Source organism: Myotis brandtii, unplaced genomic scaffold (genome assembly GCF_000412655.1).
Source record: "Myotis brandtii unplaced genomic scaffold, ASM41265v1 scaffold158, whole genome shotgun sequence".
NCBI lineage: Eukaryota > Metazoa > Chordata > Mammalia > Chiroptera > Vespertilionidae > Myotis > Myotis brandtii.
Window position 1 is genome coordinate 472,779 of NW_005355753.1, and position 18,631 is coordinate 491,409.

At 48.2% G+C, this 18,631-nt stretch overlaps 1 protein-coding gene across 1 annotated transcript in view; it reads right to left on the reverse strand.

Moving 5' to 3' along the window:
* Positions 1–4,394: 4,394 nt before the first annotated feature.
* HS3ST4 (heparan sulfate (glucosamine) 3-O-sulfotransferase 4) overlaps positions 4,395–18,631 on the reverse strand; it is a 359,581-nt gene continuing 345,344 nt past the window's right edge. The window contains exon 2 of the mRNA XM_005862045.2: positions 4,395–6,185. Within this exon, the coding sequence (XP_005862107.2) occupies positions 5,549–6,178 (630 nt within the window). The 5' untranslated portion in view covers positions 6,179–6,185 and the 3' untranslated portion in view covers positions 4,395–5,548. The remainder of the gene's footprint in view (positions 6,186–18,631) is intronic.

An 18,631-nucleotide genomic window follows, 5' to 3' on the forward strand; every position in this document is an offset into this window, starting at 1 on the left:
CTTAATGACCCAATCTTGTATTTCTATCTATCTATCTATCTATCTATCTATCTATCTATCTATCTATCATCTATCTATCTATCTATCTATCTATCATCTTATTTAATATAATTTTATTGATTTCAGAGAGAAAGGGAGAGGGAGATGGAGACAGAAACATCAATGATGAAAGAGAATCTCGTATCTGCTGCCTCCTGCACACCCCACACTGGGGATTGAGCCCGCAACCCCGGCATGTGCCTGGACCAGAAATCAAACCATGACCTCCTGGTTCCTATGCCGACATTCAACCCCTGAGCCACGCCAGCCGGGCTGTCTTTTATTTTGATAGTATTTATCCCTTTTAGTATTTATCTTTGATAGTATTTATCTTTTATTTTGATAGTATTTATCCGTGCTTTAGTCTCCCTCTGGAGCATAAGGGCAGTCTTATGAGTTGGGATGAGGCAAATTCTGATGACTGTGGTCTTTAATGATGCAAGTTCTTGGTGTCCTTTTACCCTGACCCCCGCCCTCCCCCGCCAGGTTCATGCTTCCATAGCACCCTGTGCATCTCTCTCACAACAGTGTCAGCCTTTACTGCATGCACTTCTCTCATATCCATCTTCCCCATTGGGCTGGGAGCCCCGTCCGGCAACCCAGCTTTGCCCACTCCCATACCTCTTCCAATTGCCACTTGGTCCCTCTACACATATTTGTGGAATGAAAGTCTCAGTGAAACATGATTGACCCTAGAGTAATGGGATTGGCCTGTGTCCAGGGACATTCCTGCCACCTTCATCCATGGAAACACACTCCACACCTGTTCTTGGCCTGCGTTTTCTCCTCAATGACATGATGAACTCATTACCTTGCCATATAGTCTCACAATGTCAGAGTGGTTTTATGTATCTCCTACACCTGGAAATGACACATCCTCACACCCATGAGAAGCCAGTACTCGTAAGAACTCCTCTCTCCCACCCCAATGTGCTAAAGAATCTGAGGAATTGCCTGTCCCACTTTATTTCCAGAAACATGTGAGCCCCACTCCCAGCACCTGCCCTGGCTCTCAGCCCTCTGTGTCGTCATGGAAAAGTTGAGGAGTCATGGCCCCCAGGCTTAGCATTTGAAGCCCAAAAGCTTGAAAACGTCACCCCATTTCCATCTCAAGAAGACCTGTCTCGCCCTGTGTGAACAAGCCTTGGTGCCTGGTTGTATCCAAAAGAACCTTGAGTGTGGGGCAGGGAAAGGCTGCTGTGATGAGAACGTGTGTGTTGTGGGGAGGTGGAGTAGGGGGTCCGGACCCGGTGGGGGAAAAGGTATTGTATTTGAATGCCTGAAATCCAGCCAGCTCTGTGCTGTTCATAGAGGGCTGTTTTCTGACCTTAGCTTTGGGTAAAATCATTTTCTCTTAACATCATCATATTGTCCAGTCTGAGTAAAGATATACCCTTGAAATGCTACAGAGGCATGTTGTTCTGGAAGAAGTATGAGGATCCACCTCCCGTCTCCTCCTCCTTCATCTTCTTCATGACAATCGTCAGCATTATTCTCCACTATGTCAATGAAGCACTTCAGGTTTAAAAATACCTTCCCATCATTTTGGTCATCACAGGAACTCTGGTGATTGGCCAGTAGGGACTAAATAAGTCCATGTTAGAGATATGGAAACTAAGGTTCAGGTGGACAATGCTGCTTGTCCATGACATAGATAAGGCCAGGCTCAAACCAGCTACCGTTCTTCTGACTGCTGCGAGGCAGACACCTTCTTTAGGGAATAAGGAGATTGCGGGTGGGCAAACGGGAGGGGCAGAAAAGACATGCACCTGGAAGAGCCGAGGAGCTGAGGTCTTAAAGAAGTGCGGCTCAGACCAGGAGCCCTAGTACCATGGAATGGGGCAGGCCACGCTCCTCAACCTGAAATTCAATCTGCGAGGCTCCCAAAGGTTGCTCGGAGTTCTAGGGAATAGCCATGCCTAGCTCTCAAGCCCAAAGGTAAAAGGGGTTGCTGAATGGTTTTGCTGTCATTGTTCTGTATTTAGAGCTGGTAGGGCTAGTGCCAAGGCCAAGGCTACCATACCTTTCAGGTACAGAATGACAGGGCGAAGGAGAGGAGTGTGGGTCAAAGGCGGCAGCACCACCAGAAGCATGGCTCTCCTTTTCTTGTCTCAGCAGCAGGCTTTCCCGAGCTCTGAGTCATCATTCCAGGGAAGGGAGGGCAATAGAAAATTAAATATAATTTATGCTTTGCTAATTGAAATCAAATACAAAATTCAATCTCCCTTGAGTCGCATTGCTCGAGTTTAAATAGGGTGGAAGTGTTATTAACCTGCCTCCATTTGAGCAGGTTGACTTAGCTTTTCTGGATAGGAAGTAATTCCTTTGTCAAGTTTCCCCACTGCGGAACGCGGCTGCTGTGTGGCTCACTCCCAGCGTCTGGGGATGGAGCTGGGGCAGACACTGCAGAAATGGAACTGAAGCATCTCAAGTTCGCACTTCTTTCCAGAACCACAGCTTCCAACCATGTCATCAATGACCCTTCAAATAAAAACACTTAAGCTGTGAGGCTTCGGCCTCTGCCCTGTTTCTCCAGAGAATATTAGCCTCCTGTTCAATGCCAGAGGGTGTAAAGGCTCTAAGAGGTTCCCCACTGTTATCTCCCAGGTGAGAATGACTGTAACCATCAGCTAGCCAGACTAACAATGGATTAGCTGGTCATGTATGTGAGGACACCAGACTGGGTTCCTTTTTAAGCAGCACAGAAGGTCTGGACGCTCTGAGTTCAGGGGGCCACGCAGACAGCCAGGTTGACTGGGAGTGAAGAGGAGGTGTGATCGAGGGGCCGAGTCAACATGTGTCCCCTCAGGACAGAAGAGCTGGGGGAGGTTAGAGAAATGGTCACTCTTAGCTGGTAGAAAGTCACAGGAAAGCTTCCCTACAAGCAGGTGCTCCTTTGACCTTCTAAGTCATACATTCATTCCTTACCTGGTCCTCATTAGACTTCCCCCCAAAAGGGACCATATTCCCCAAAGCAAGCCCTTGGGGACCACTTCTCTTGGAAGTACCCTCACAAAAGCGTACAGGGAGGGTGGGAAGGAGGACGGGAGGGCAAAGACATACACACGTAAGACTTCCCTCCTTTGCTCTTAATCCCAGCTTCCATAATATATATATATATAATTATTATTTTTAATCATCACCCAAGGACATGTTTATTTATATGTTTTTAGAGAGAGAGGAAGGGGGAGAGAGAAACATTGATGTGCAAGAGAAACATTGATTGGTTGCCTCTTGTACATGCCCCAACCAGGAGCTCAAACCTGCAACCTAGGTTTGTGCCCTGACCAGGAACCAAGCCCTTGACCCTTTCCTGTATGGGAGGATGTGCCAGTGAACTGAGCCACACTGGCCAGGACCGTAAGAATATCTTTGAAAGGACAGATGCTTGGGCCCCACCTGGAGATTCTGACTCAAGAAATGTGAAATGGGACTCAGGAAGCTGTAGCTTAAAAAAACCCACAGCTGGCTCTGATGTGTAACTGGAATCGGTCCTTGCTCTTCCTATAAAACAGGGCCCCAAATCAGCAGCTGACCATACACTCTTCTGAGCAAGCACACATTTATGCATTTTCTTTCTTGAAATAGGTGTGTTTCTATCTATCTGTCTATCTATTTTTTAATGCTCACCCAGGGATATGTTTTTATTATTGTTGATTTTTTCAGAGAGAGTGGAAGGGGGGAAGAGAGAGAGAGAGAGAGAGAGAGAAGAGAGAGAGAGAGAGAGATGTGAGAGAGAAACATTGTTTGGTTGCCTCCTGTACACACCCTGACTGGGGATTAAACCCACAAACTGGGTATGTACCCTGATTGGGAATCGAACCTGCAATGAACTTGCAATATTTTGGTGTATGGACAATGCTCCAACCAACTGAGCCAACTAGCCAGGGCTAGGTATTCTTTTATTTTGGTAGTAAAGGCATAATATGGTGCCTTCAGCTCAATAACCACTCTCTTATCTGGAAAAACAGTGATTTGTAAGGTTGTTCCTCAATTGAGCACACTAGTCCATTCCTCGCCAGGACCAGTTGAGAATGAGAAAATGGTGCTTCTTACAGGACAGAACCCCTGGGAGATCTAATCCAGGTCCTTCTGGTCATTCCAGAGAAGGGAAACCCCCAGAATCCGAGAGTAGGGGTGGGGTTGGAGGTGATCAACAGAAACACGCCATCAAAACCCATTGATTAGGTTGCATTAAGCTTTATAACAACACAGTTTTCATTTAGCCGGAGAAATGACAGTTTAGTAACAGCTGAACAGAGTTAGCTCCCCCACGCACACATTTCCAATTTTACTAGAACAGTTCCTGGACTGGGAGACCTGTGAACAGGGCTTTATGTCGAATGCTGCGTTTTAATCAAACACGACTAATGGGAAGGGATACTTTAATCAGTAGCCCTCGAAGGGGGGTGTCCCAGACAGCCCTTGCTCCCCCCACCCCATAAACCGATGTGGCAAGTGGAGTCAGCCCTCTTGTCACTCCCCAAAATGTGCTGTCTGTGAACAGAGCAAATGAAGCAGGAGATGACCATGAGGGCAGATGGTGGGGCAAATAGACGATGGTGACTGGTACCCTGTTCACTGTGTGGCTAAGGGTTATTCAGAACATAAGACATGCCAACTTTCTGGTCCTTGCCCTTCTGGGGACCCTGAGGGACAGAGCCCACCCCAAAAGCATGTTTCAGAACCAGGGTGCTTGGGGAGAGGGTCTGTAGGTGTGGAGACCTCCCCCCCAGAGGACTGGCTGTCTTTTTTCGCTCCCAGAGATGGCATTCACCTCTACCAAGCTCAGGGCTCTGAGCTTCGCTGCTAGAAGAGCAGTCCAGGGGCTGAATCTAACACGAGGGCAGGAGCTGAGCTCCAGCGCCCTGGGTGCTCATGAAGAGAGAGACCCAGCCCGCCTTGGAGGACTCTTAGAAGGAAGGTTTCCAGGGGAGTCAGCGTTTTTGGGTAAGGAATGTGCATGCCCCTCCCTTTGTAAGGTGTGGAGGGAGGAAGTCACAGGGTTGTGGAATGAGATCTTTCAGGAAGGCCAGAGACACCTTGGCCGAGGCCCCTTCCCTAGGAGTCCTGGAGCACTCAGCCACAATTAGCATTTCAGAGAGATTCCAGAGCAGGGTTCATACAGCAAGGCCTGGGCCAGACACAGGGCTAGAACTCAGGCTTCCCAAAGCAAAGTGAGAGCCCCAAAAATAGACCTGCCTTTCTTTGTTTCACTTAAACAAATATTCATGGCACTGTCTCTGACCTGGACAGCTATTCAATCCTGTCTTCAGACTCTATTCACCTGTAGAAGACAAGAATTAGCAGTAGATCCTGGTGGCCATCTGGTCAACCAGATGCTGCTGCCCAGGCAGGCCTGGCTGCTCTGTAGGGAAGCGATCCCAGCTGGAAGATGGGGGAGACCTAAGTGACACTCCAACAAGGCTGAGGCTGCGACCCTGGGGATTTGGGACTCAGGTAAGGGGTCTCCTCAGCTGCTCCCTAGCTTTCCCTCACATCTCTAGCCTTATTTGTCAACCTCTTCCTGCTCCCACTGGAAATCTTGACCAGTCATTTGGTAAAACATCACGTTGAAGGGCTTGTAGAATTTCCGCAGTCTGTGGATCACATCCGGGTCAATACGAGGATGAGTCCGACCTTTGCTCTTGCCTAAGCACCTGGGGGCGCCGCTGTCTTCTGGCTTCTTGAGGCAAGGGAACCCCTTGGTCTTATTGAAATAGAAATGCTTCTCAGTCACAACACGCGTGAGGCCTAGAAAATCCTGTACTTTGGCCATTTCCCCGGCGGGGTCCACGATGAGCCGCTCCCCGCTGACGAAGAGGATCTGGGAGAGGGGGAAGAACTGCAGCCAGTTCTCCAGGTGCAGCGCGTACAGCCCTATGCGAATGGCACTCCAGGAGGCATCGATCAGCCCCAGGGTCCGGTTTTTGAAGGCCAACACCTCGAAGGTGGGGATCTCGGGCTTCTTGGACAGGGTCTGGGTGTAGTCAGAGATGGCCCTGGTCACAGGGTTTCTCACCACCACGATCAGTTTGATGTCCTTGGCCATGGAGTGGATGCGCTTGGGGGCCTCATTTGTCACAAAGTAACTCGGCGTCTTCTCCATGGTTATCTGCCCGTCCACGGTCTTAGGCATCACATTCCTGGAAGAGGGAGAAAAGGAGAAAGAGTGGTCATGCCTATCCAGAAATATTTAAAGTTTGCACGAAACGTGTGATGTAAACAGCTCATGGGGAGTTACCACATAAAATTCGTGGATAAACACTTGCGGTTCTTTTTAACTGTCCTCCCCTCTAGGGTTCTGATTGTAGAAACCTCAGAAAAGGCAGCCTAAGGCTCATGGGTTCATGGCTGGGAGCCTTATACACCTGGGCTTAAACTGCTGCTCTATTTCTTACCAGTTATATTTAAGCATTTTAATTTTGCACGAAACGTGTGATGTAAATAGCTCATGGGGAGCTACCACATAAAATTCGTGGATAAACACTTGCGGTTCTTTTTAACGATCCTCCCCTCTAGGGCTCTGATTGTAGAAACCTCAGAAAAGGCAGCATAAGGCTCATGGGTTCATGGCTGGGAGCCTTATACACCTGGGCTTAAACTGCTGCTCTATTTCTTACCAGTTATATTTAAGCTAAATATACTCTTAATTTCTCTATGTATTAGTTTTATAATCTCAGAAATGGAGATAATAATGGCACCTACTTCCCACTGCAGTATGAGGATTAAGGGAGATAATGTCTGTAGAGCATTTAGCATAGACTCCGGCACATGTAGGAGCTTAATACATCAAAGTTATTATTATTGTTGTAGCGGCTTTCAGAAAATGTTTGTGCTCAACAAAACCTCAAAGATTATCTAGTCCAGGGGTTGGCAAACTACTGCCAGCCTTCTGTTTTTGTAATGCCTGCAGCTAAGAATGATTTTTAAATCTTTAAATGGTCGGGGAAAAACCAGAATAATAATAATAATAACATTTTGTGATGCATGAATATTACATGAAATTCACATTTCAATGCTCATAAATAAACTTGCGTTGGAACACAGCCACACTCTTTCCTTTACGTGCTGTCCCTGGCTGATGTGGCACACAGCAGGCTTGAGCAGTTGCAACGAGACCACGTGACACACAAACCCAAACATATTTACTCTGGGGTCTTTTAAAAAGAGTGCTGTCTCCTGACCTCATCAAAGGCCTCACTGTGCAAAGAAGGAAACTGGAGCTCAGAGAAGGAGAATGGACAGACTTTGTGACCTCAACAAGTTGAATCACATCCCCGAATCTTTTCCTAAAACTTACCGCGAGTTCACCTGAGAATAAAAGGGCATATAGCGTGAAAGCATCCAGCATAGTTTGGTTCTATGAATGGGATTCCTTCTTTCTTTGTTCCAGGGTTGCCAGTGGGCCACTGACTGACCCCACACCAGGGCCATGCTCTTGCTGTCCTTCCCAAGGTTGCTTCTATCCTAAATTCACCGCTCCATCCATGTTCACCTTCAGGATGGCCTCGTCTCATTGACAGCTTTAAGATACTAAAGGACTTGGATGCTATTTGTCCCCCAGCCCCAATGTAGCAAGCTAACCAGTGAAAAGGGGAGGTGCAGGACCCTATTATACCCCAATTTGCTATAGGCATCTGTAGACCAAAGTTAACTGACAATAAACCTGTTCAATACCTGTCAGTACAGCAGGCCATCTGCCACCATGTACTCTATTAAGTCTATTCACTTCCAAGTCTTGCACCCAAGTGGTACATTCAGGATTACACAAGACCTCTTTGTTATAATGACATGCTTTTAAATGTCTCAGCTAATAAACCTTAATACAGATGAAGATCCCTTAGCTTCTCCTACCATAATTAAATTTATTTACTATCGCGGGTGTAGAGAAAGAATGACTTTTCTTTTATCTCTAATTCACATGCTCTGTCAATAATTAATTGCTACTGGGTTTTGAGCTTCATCAGCAAGCACCGTTATTGAGCAAAAGGAATGGCCTGGTAGAGAAATTCACAGAGCTGGTGCAGTTAGGCCATAATGGTTGGGCAGCACGGAGTTTTCTGATCAAAGCAATAGCCTTGGCTATAATCATGCTTATCTTGGAACAACGTATTCTTCAAAGTGTTTTGAATGTCTTCATGTTTATGTGTCTGTCTGGCTTGCACTAGACTTAATTGTCTCATTTGAAGGGACAGGGCTAAGGAGCACAGCCTTTGGGAGTTGTATGTGCATGATTTAAGAGTTCTGACTACCCACGTCATCTCGATGAAGTTGCGTAACCCACTTTGAGCCTCAATTTTCTCATCTAAAAATCAGGGTTAATAGGAGTCCCTCCCTCATAGAATTGTAATGAAGATTAATGTGATAACTCAGGCAAATCGCTTAGAATAGTGCCCAGTAATGCCAGAATTTTAAAAACCTAAGCCAGGTGCACAAGGTCATTGGCACAGCAATTCTTAGAGAAGAACAAGGAAAAAAAATTACATTTGACCCAATGAAAAAGTTGAACAGCATGAGAACTAACAAACCCATCTAGGCAGAAAGGTTATTCTGACTCAAGCCAATGCCACCAGACCCACTGCCTGACCAGAGGGCTGTGGCCAGCGAGGAGCTTCTACTACGAGCTCAGCCAGCATTAGGGAATGGCCCGACTTTCCATTTCTATTTCAGTTGGAGAGATATACTCTCTTAGCATGAAACTCATGTCCTATTATGAAAATATCAAATACATGTTGAGTCAGTAAACACCTGAAGGTAGATTCTTACACGGCCCTTCGCAGAGTTTAGTCCAGATGTGTTTTTGCCTTTTGACTCTGTCGCACTTTTCTTTCGTGCAAGTGCAGCTGCTAGGTTTCTCTTCTCATCTGTCCTCCGAGGTCACTTCTAGACCTCAGTGCTTGTTTTCACATTACGCCCCCTTCCAATTCATGTCCTTCACTTTGGCTGAGTGCTGTCTGTGGTCTGTCAAGATCTTTGTGGATCGCAAGTCTTTGATCTGCAGCATCTGGGATGAAATGGTACCCAGCCCATAAGCCAGTGTGTGGAGGAGAGGACAGATGCGCCTCGCTCAGCGCTCCGCACAGAGGGAATGAGAAGAGGTGCTGGAGAAGGTAGAGGGGAGCCGAGGAGCCTAAATGGCTTTGATCATCACGTTACAGATGAATTAAACCATGTGATTTAGGAGAGTTATGCATTTGGGGCAAACATGACAAGGTCATCTCATTGGACCAAGATATAACTATTGTGGCATGAGTTGACGGGGATTTTTCCCCAGTAAGAAGGTATCCAGAGGCTGCTCGAAATCTGTGAAGTAGCAGTTCTCCATCCCAAAAGTGATTTCGACTCAGTTACAATCATTCATTCATTCATTCATTCCATAAATGCTCACTTCCATAATCGGCAATATACCAGTCAACAAAACAGAGCCCGTTCCTCCACAGAGCTACCAGTCTAACTTCCACATCTGATAAACCGAGAGGTCTTTATAGTATCACATGAATAACTATTTTAGTCAACAGAGCAGATAGCGTTACTATCCCAGTTCTACAGAGAAGGAAACAGAATCAGACCCTAAAGATGGTTTTCAAGGTCTCCCCGAGTGTGCATGTTGGTTTCTCAGCTCACTGGCCAAGCAGAAGTCATTCAGTACCAGTGCTAACACCAGCTCCTGGCAAACAGCAGGTGTTCAATAAATACCCACTGAATGAATTCTCACCCAGGCCCTCGATCTGGCAACTATTTCTGTACCTCTCCTAGTCTCCCTCTTCCTGGAAAACTAGAGGAGCCGCTACCCTACTCTGACAGACCAACTTCTTCCCAAATCACCTTTGGATCTTATCTCCAGCTACTTGCTCAGGACTTCTCACCCCCAATTCTCCTTTTCTCTCCTGGTTTTAAGGAAATCCTTCTTGACTAGATCTGATGTTTTGACATGCCGGTGTTCTCACATCCTGGCGTGCCTGAGAAACAGAAAGACCAGTCACAGCAGGAGCGAGTGAGGAAGGGTAAGGACCTGAGAAAACACATTCCTGGCGTGGGCAGGACACTGATCGTGGAGGGCCTCCCCGGCCCCGGGGAGATGCTGGCGCTCACTCTGTGTGGTGAGAAGCCACTGAAGAACACTGAGCAGGAGACTGTGATATGATTTCCATTTGAAGAGATGCTCTGTAACTGCTTTGCTGAGAACAGACAAGAGTGTGGCAAGAACAGAGGAAGGCGACCTGCTAGGAGGGCATTTCAGGACAGCGGGTTGGAGATGGTGGTGGCGCCAACTCCGGTGCAGTGTTGAGTGGTAAGATGTGTTTAGAGTCGGGTGCATTTTAAAAGTAGGGATGACAGGCCTTTATGATGGCTGTGATATGTGTGCAAGACAGAGAGGCATCATAGCGACTCCAAGATGGTTGGCCCGAGCCAACGGATTGGAGAACACGGGGAAGAGGCCGGTTTCGGGGGGAAGGTACCAGGTCTCGCTTCGTCATCTGAGGGATCTGCTGCACACCCAGGTGCAGGTGTTGAGTGATCACCTTGATCCAAGTAAATGACATCCATGTGGAAGGTGGACACTTGTGTCAGGTGTTCAGTCCACCTGCCAGCAGAAGAGGGACCTACCTTCACCTATTTGGGGAGTTCTCTTGAATAGAAAAATGTTTAGGTGCTGGGTGTGCAAAAGTTTTTTTTTTTAATTCCATTACAAAGATTTTCACTAACTCCTTTCTGTTCCCAAAGTCCTTGATATCTCTCGTTTACAGAGCTTAGAACAACGCCCTGTCCAGAGGCCCAGCATGGCGGGTCCCAGCCCCTAGAGTGCAGGCAATGCTTCATTCACCTTTGTATCCCCAGTGCCTGACACAGTACCTCCCGTGGAGTAGCTGCCCCATCACTACCTATGGTTGTTGGATGACTACATGGGTGACACACACATGAAATGACCCCTGGGAGTCAGGAGACCTGGGGCAGCTGGGGAGGCATGGCTCCTCTGAGCTGGTTTTCCGTGCCTGGGTGCTCAGGCTTCCGAGTTGCACGCCATCCCTGTCTGAAAGACCACACACTCCGTGTGGAGCATATGGTGAGAAAACACTGCGTCTGGGCTTGGAACAGCTCGTTCACAGTATCTGGGGTGCTCAGCGCAGCCGTGACACCAGCGTCAACACACAGTCCTGAAGCGAAAATCTCTCCCTGAGACCATGCAGCTGCTCTCACTGCCCCAAATGTTTATGAGACACTCTCCACGTCGCTCGCTCCACCCCCTGTGCTCTGCTGCCGGTGGCGCTCTGCTGAGTCCCAGCCCCGTCTGAGTGCAGGTCCGCATCTGGGGCCTCACAGGGAACGATGCTAATGGTAGCCATGCACTAGCTGTCACACACTGTGCATTGAGCACTCTATGTTGTCTTCTGTGGTTGAGATTTCAAATCCTGGCAGCAGACCCAGGTCTCTAAGCATCTTTGGACCTTGGACTCTACAGCCTCGTGGTCAAGAACATAGCCTCTGGACTTACTGAATCGGACCCACTTATTAGCTGTGGGACCTTGGGCACATTACTGAACCCAAGTCATGTGTGTTTGTTCCATGGCCTGGAAAGCAGGCATTATCTCATAATCCCATCACACGGGACTGGATGAAGGTCTCAGTGAATTAGCAGTGAAAAGGGTGCCTCACGTTCTGTAGGTTCTCTATGTACTACTGTAACTTTCAAACAACTGTCTTAAGAAGGTACTACTACACCCCAGCTTTGGACATCAGGAAACTGAAATGGATTAGTTTTCCCAAAGGCACAAGAAGTGGAGTTGAAATATAGTCCCAGGCCTGTGTTGCGCCATAGCCCAAGCTCTTAGTCATTGCTTGGCAATGCTTAACTAAACCACGAGGCTCCGCAAGGTGACACGACTGGCCCAAGGTCACCCTGTGGTAGGTGGCAAAGCTGCACCTTAAAATGAGGCTCATTCTGCATGTTGTCAATGCGAGCTGTCACTGACTTACCCCTGGGGGTTACAGAAACCCATGCTGGAATCCCCAGAAATTCCTCCAGATCAAGCAGCATCATTCAATTTGTGAGATCTCTCTCCAGGGCCCCCTCAGTGGAAGCAAATGGACCGTCATGAATGCCCGGGGAGAGAGCAATCACCCGTGTTAGCTGTAAGTGCCCATTCTCTGCGAAGGGTCAGCTGCCTCTGCATTGCTCACATTAGAGGTACTCGGACACCTCACATTTTCCCTAATGCGTTATCCAGTAGAACAAATGGTGCATAAATTAGCAATATATTCTGAGCTCTCCTGATGAACTGTAACCCAAGAGAATGGGGGTTGGAGCAAGGGCATGGGACCTCAGGGTCCCATCTCTGAGCCATACTTGCTTTGAGTAACTCATTTCCCTCACCCATCGAATGAGGATAACATTTACTCATTCCCAAGGAAAGATACCAGGCTTCCTCGCACAGAGCAGGTACTGGTAAATGTCCCGTCTCAGTACTGCTGGTGCCCACCATGGGTGCAAGCACACCTGTATGTTGAGTGCGTGAAGGAGACAGCTCTGTTCAAATTCTGAATCTAAATGACTCTTCCTGGTGGCCTAATGCATGCGTCCCTCCGTTAAGTGATGGGTGCCTAACTCTCAGAGCACCACACAGCTCGAGCTGGGCATACATTGCATAGATTATTAGAAATCCCCTTCTCCTTGCCACCCCAAGGTGCCCGAACATTTGGGACGCCTTGTTGCTGGGCAGATCTTGGCCACTCTATGGGGCTCATGACTTCAACTGCTCAGGTCCCAGGCCTTGCTTCTATTTCCCCGTCGACTGACTTCTCCCAGTGCCATCACCACCTGCATGTTTTGATTTAGGAAGCACCTATGGGTAGAAAGCAGCCGTGAATTCCACGATCCTTTACAATGAACTTGTGATTGAGTCATCGGCACTGAAGCCATGTTTCTGAAAGGTCGCCGTGTGTGTGTTTATATGAGTTTTTATTGATTCAGTTTGTACAATGTTTGGCATCTACAGGGACGTGGCCATCCCTTGCAATAATGCTCAAGCCCAGAGGCTGGGAAGCAGGGTTCAAAAATCTAAGCCATTGCCTACCCTCAACATCAGCTCCCATCTGTGCCCTCACCCCGACGGCCCCTCCACACATCCTCTTTTTTGATTGGGCCATTGCACCCCAGAGGTTCTAAGACAAGACACTTACTGACTTAGGATAGAGGCAATTTCAGAACACCCTTCCCCGGCCATGACTGGAGGTGATTCCACCCAGAGCGCATTTCTCTGAAACACATTCATACTCACTCAAAGACTGACCCCTGCAGACCCTCACACCAACTTCCATTAGTGGTTTTATTGTATTTTCTTTCCTTGGGCTCAGCATTTCAAGGACAGGTGCCACAATTTAATGATGATTACAGAGGTGTCAGCATGCCCACACGGCAACTCATGCTCACAGCTTAACAGCCAGGACAGGAGGGCTCCCCTCAGGAGGCTGCACTCCAGGGCTCCCCACCTCACCTCTCACTCCCCGCTGTGCAGTGCGGCAGCTCCTCTCTGTCTTGGGGATGCTGCCAGCCGCCTTGCCTTCCTCTCACCTGCATCCGCCTCCCTCTCACCTGCATCCACCTCCCTCTCACCTGCATCCGCCTCCCTCTCACCTGCATCCGGCTGCTGGCCCCGCCCTGCTTCTCTGCTGAGTCAGCCTCTGTCCCCCAAGGGGTGTCTAGGCTTCCTGACTCTAACTGTGGGGCCACTCAGCCCTGACCTCAGAGTGATGAAGGCGGCTGCTGATAGGTCAGCTTTTCACTCAGGTCTTGCCTTTGCTTGAACCCCCTTTGCTCTGTGCCACCTGCTTCTCGAGTTCTCAAGACTCCAGTGCGTGCTCTTCGTGGAGGCCCCTCACCATTGCTTGTCCAGAGCGTCGCCTGTTGGCTGTCCATGGTCATGCCTCCTGGGCCTGGGGTTCTGCCCACTTGGGCGAATGTCCTCCAGCTGCTGCAGAGGACACACGTGCTGTCTGCCCCTGGGACCTGGCTCTGCCATTGTCAATGTCAAGGACTTTGGGAAACCTGAAGCTCATTTCCCTCCTTGTAAACAGCAGGGAATCCCAAGCCAGACCCATCTCGAGATGGTTCATGAAGGTTGAAAGGCTGGTGCTTATGGTTCTGCTACGCACTGAATGCTGTGTCCCTCCAACATCCCTGGTAGGTCCCAATCCCAGTACTGGGAGGTGGGGCCTGAGGGAGGGGATGAGGTCACCAGGGTGGAGTCTCATGAATGGGATTAGTGACCTTATAAAAGAGACCCCAGAAAGCTCCCTCCCTCGGCAGCCATGTGAGGCCACGGGGAGAAGAAGAAAAGACACCCTCTATGAACCAGGGAGTCCTCACCAGACACCGAGTCAGTGAGCAGCTGGTCTTGGACTTGCAGCCTCCAGAAATGTGAGAAATAAGTATTTGTTGTTTAAGCCATCAGTCAGTGGTGTTTGTGACAGCAGCCCGGACGGACTGAGAGCGCGGTGCCGGGAGGAATGAACTGCCCAGCACGCGTGCTGATGAAGGCTGCTATTGGACATGCAGCCTGTCTGCCCACCACGCTCTCACAGAGCGCACCGTCTCAGGACCTGTGCTCGTGAGCTCGTTGAACTTTGACCCCAGTGCATCCTTCAAACAAACTTTGCTTTTGTAAGTAATTTGCAAAGCTTCTCCCTGGTGATCCGAGGAGCCTGGCCAGCACACACAAAGCACATGCCATTTCACTGGCCAAAGGGTTGCTTGGGTCCATTCATGCTCCACCATGGAAATTTGTGAAATAAGTCAGTCCAGATGGAAGCAGCCATCCGATGAACACAGGTGTGAGCAGTGCCAGCTGTGAGCACAGGTGGGGTCGCACTGTGGCCCCCCCGGCTCCCAGGTGTGGCTGCAGTGACGCTGTGTTGGGGAAACCGGCAGTCTGTGCTGAGGGAATGCGGCCCAGCTGCCCCTTCCCTGTGTTCGGTGAGAATGTCAGGATAGCAGCTTCTACAAACACCCAGGCCAGAGCCCTCCATGTTGTCCCTGAGACAGTTCCTTTGAAAAGCTGCCTCCCCAAACCTCAGTCTCCAGCTTCCATGCTGTAACCACACTCATCAATTAATTACTGGGTCCTACCGTCTCTGTATTTAGCCCTGACTCTCACAGCTTGGGCTCATGAAATACTAAACAGATTTTCAAACCAATCAATCAGCTCCTGCAACAGAGGAAGAAATGACTGATGATGGAAGAGGCTCCTCACACACCAGAGAGACAGACACAGACACGGACACACACTGTGATGCGAAAATGGAAGGTTCTTGGGGTGTCGGATATTCATGCCCACCGATCCCCTGCAGAGTCCTCTCTCTCTCTCTCTCTCTCTCTCTCTCTCTCTCTCTCCTCTCTTCTCTTTTCATAATTGGCTTTCTCATTATTCAGTTCTTGACTCAAACATCACCCACTCAGAGCACGATCCCCTCGCCCAGGCAGCATCTGAAATCCCTCTCCGTCCTCCTTTCGTTCACTTCAGAGGGCGCATCGTTACCTGCAGTTCGCCTGCTTCTGTGCTCATTTTCTCATGCATAGTCTGTCTGTGCTCCTAAAGAACGTCAACTCCAAGGAGGGAAGGGGTTGGCACCTTGGTAACCTGCTGTACCCCAGCCCCTCACACAGGGCCTAGCATCAAGTAGGTCTCAACATATATTTGCTGAATGATGGAAGACATAAAGGAAAGACGGCAAAGAAGAATAAAGGAAGGTAAGAGGAAACTGTGCCCAAATTGAGGCACAGAATTATACCCAACCCCACACTGCAGCACCCACCCCTCCCGCCAGCCCGGGTCCTGCCCACTCCTAGTCTTCCTGACCGACCACAGGGAAGGGCACCACTGTCCCCCATGCCGCTCGGCCCAAACCTGGGAGCTGTCACTGATTCTTCTCGGCCTCACTCACCCTCAGCAACCCAATACCAGGAAGCCCTGTCTGGTGCTGCTATTTCTAACATATACCTTAAGTGTAACCTCTCCTTCCCATCCTTCCCCTGGCATTGCTGGGCCACAGCACTGCCATCTTCAGCCTCCCCCAGTCTTGGCCCCCATGTTACTATGCACTGAGCAAGAGTGAGCTTCCCATAGCTTGCTGCAGCCGAGAGGAAGGCAAGGCAGCCCCGATGGTAATGAACCTCTGTGCCTCAGTTTCCCATCTAAAAAGGGAGAACAAAAATATTTCATTGATATTATTGAAGATTGGGGAGTGAGGATTAAATTATCTACATATATATATAAAAGGCTAATATGCTAAGTGTCCGACCATCTCACCGGTTGCTATGATGTGCACTGACCACCAGGGGTTTTCAATGATAACAAAAATATTTCATTGAATTATTGAAGATTGAGGAGTGAGGATTGAATTATCTATATATATATATGAAAGGCTAATATGCTAAGTGTCCGACCATCTCACCGGTTGCTATGATGTGCACTGACCACCAGGGGTCAGACACTCAATGCAGGAGCTGCTGTGACGTGCACTGACCATTTACAAAGAAATGGCACCACGGATCTGGTGCCGACAAAGCAACACTTGGCTTCCCCCAAGTGGGACACAGCCCCGCCACCATCCCAGAGTGACACCGCACCAAATCGCAGCTGATGCTGCCAAGACCCCATGGTGCAAAATGTGGCCCACAGCCCAGCCCAGCCCAGAAACAGTCGCTGTGGGTGCTGGGTAATGATGTCATGTAGCAACACCCAGCTTACTCTCCCTAGTGATTAGCCTCCTTGGAGTTTCTTCAATCCAGGAAAACAACTTGCTTTATAGCCAGGTGGAAACATTTTACACTTTAACCAAATGCCTGTAAAGCATTTTCCCATGCCTCATCTCATTTGATCCTCACAGAAGTCCTGGAGTAGGTAGATAGGAGACTTGGTGGAATCCTATTTTCTTTTCATTAGTCAGAAAATGGAGATTTACAAAGCTTAGAAACTTGACCTGACTGAAAAGAAGTAAGAAATGGTGGACCTTGAAAATGACTTCAGGTTTTCTCACTGCGCAGAATATAATCAAACACTGTTGCAGTTAAATATTTCACCCTTTGTTCTCCCTGCGTGATCTACAATAATAATCTGCTTTGTGTTGATATTTTACTGCTGGTTGCTGATAATTACCTGAAAGAGAAGTTGGGGTGCTTCACTGGACTGGAAAAAGTTTAGCTAAATCAGAAAGCAGGTGTAATTAAGCAAGTTTATCTATATAAATAAAGCTCTCGCTAACACTAATCACCCGAATGTGTTTCCATCTGTCATTGTCGATGGTGAATTTGGTTAACACTTCTATTATAGAGAAAGGGCGAACAGCGATATTAAAATATTTCTTCTAATTAATTTCCTTTCGATGTGCACGAATTCATGCACCAGGCCTCTAGTATGTACATACATCCCACTTAATAAATCTACCTAAACTTTATTATCATTACCATCATTGCATCATTCCTTTGCCTGAATCCTTCCAGTAATCTATCATTATGTATGTTCTTAAATGCACTCCCTTTTCATGGTCTACAGCAACGGTTCTCAACCTGTGGGTCACGACCCCTTTGGGGGTCGAATGACCCTTTCACAGGGGTCGCCTAAATACATCTTGCATATCAGATATTTACATTACAATTCATAACAGTAGCAAAATTACAGTTATGAAGTAGCAACGAACATAATTTTATGGTTGGGGGTCACCACAACATAAGGAACTGTATTAAAGGGTCATGGCATTAGGAAGGTTGAGAACCACTGCTCTATAGGATCTGTCCTATACGTGCAATCCCATTTCCTCAAAGTCCCACAATGCTGCCTTCTCTTCATCTCGTCTCCACACTCCAGTTCCAGATCTGGAACTATATCATGGACTTACTGGTTCACATGACTTCTGACTCCTCTCTACCTGGAATTAAGCTCTACAATGACAGGACTTTGTCTTACTCACTAGGTTTTATATCTATCTATACTAGAGCATGGTGCAGAATAGGCACTTAATAAATGAACAATGAATAAATGAATGACCCCCCTGGATATGCACATCCACATTTATACACACTCATTCCCTATACTCCAAGAGGCCAGAAGCAGGACAAAGGAGGCGAAGTAGGGCCTACACTGGTGGTAGTTGGGCCTCCATCTCTACGTCCAGGTGGTGAGAAGGTAGGAAAGGTTGAGGCTGAACTGCTGAAGGTGCTGAGGCTTATTCCTGCCCCTGGCCAGAGCAGCAGGGCAAGTAGAAGCAGTTAGAGGTGGCGAGACCTCCACCATGAAGTGCATGTGTGATATGGACTCATGCATCTCCAGCCTCTGGAAAAGCAAAGGAGAGGAAGAGGTGGGGCTGGAGGTTGATCTGAAGGTCAGTTCTAGAGTTCATGGTGGAGGTCATGTCACAGGTCAGGGATAAACTTCAAGATTAAGAACAGGAACTCAGTTGGTTGGGTATCTTTTCCTGCACCAAAAGATTGAGGGCTAGATCTCTGGAAGGAGACATGCAGGAGGCAGTTGATGAATTTTTTGCTTTCACATCGATGTTTCTCTCTCTCTCTCTCTCTCTCTCTCTCTCTCTCTCT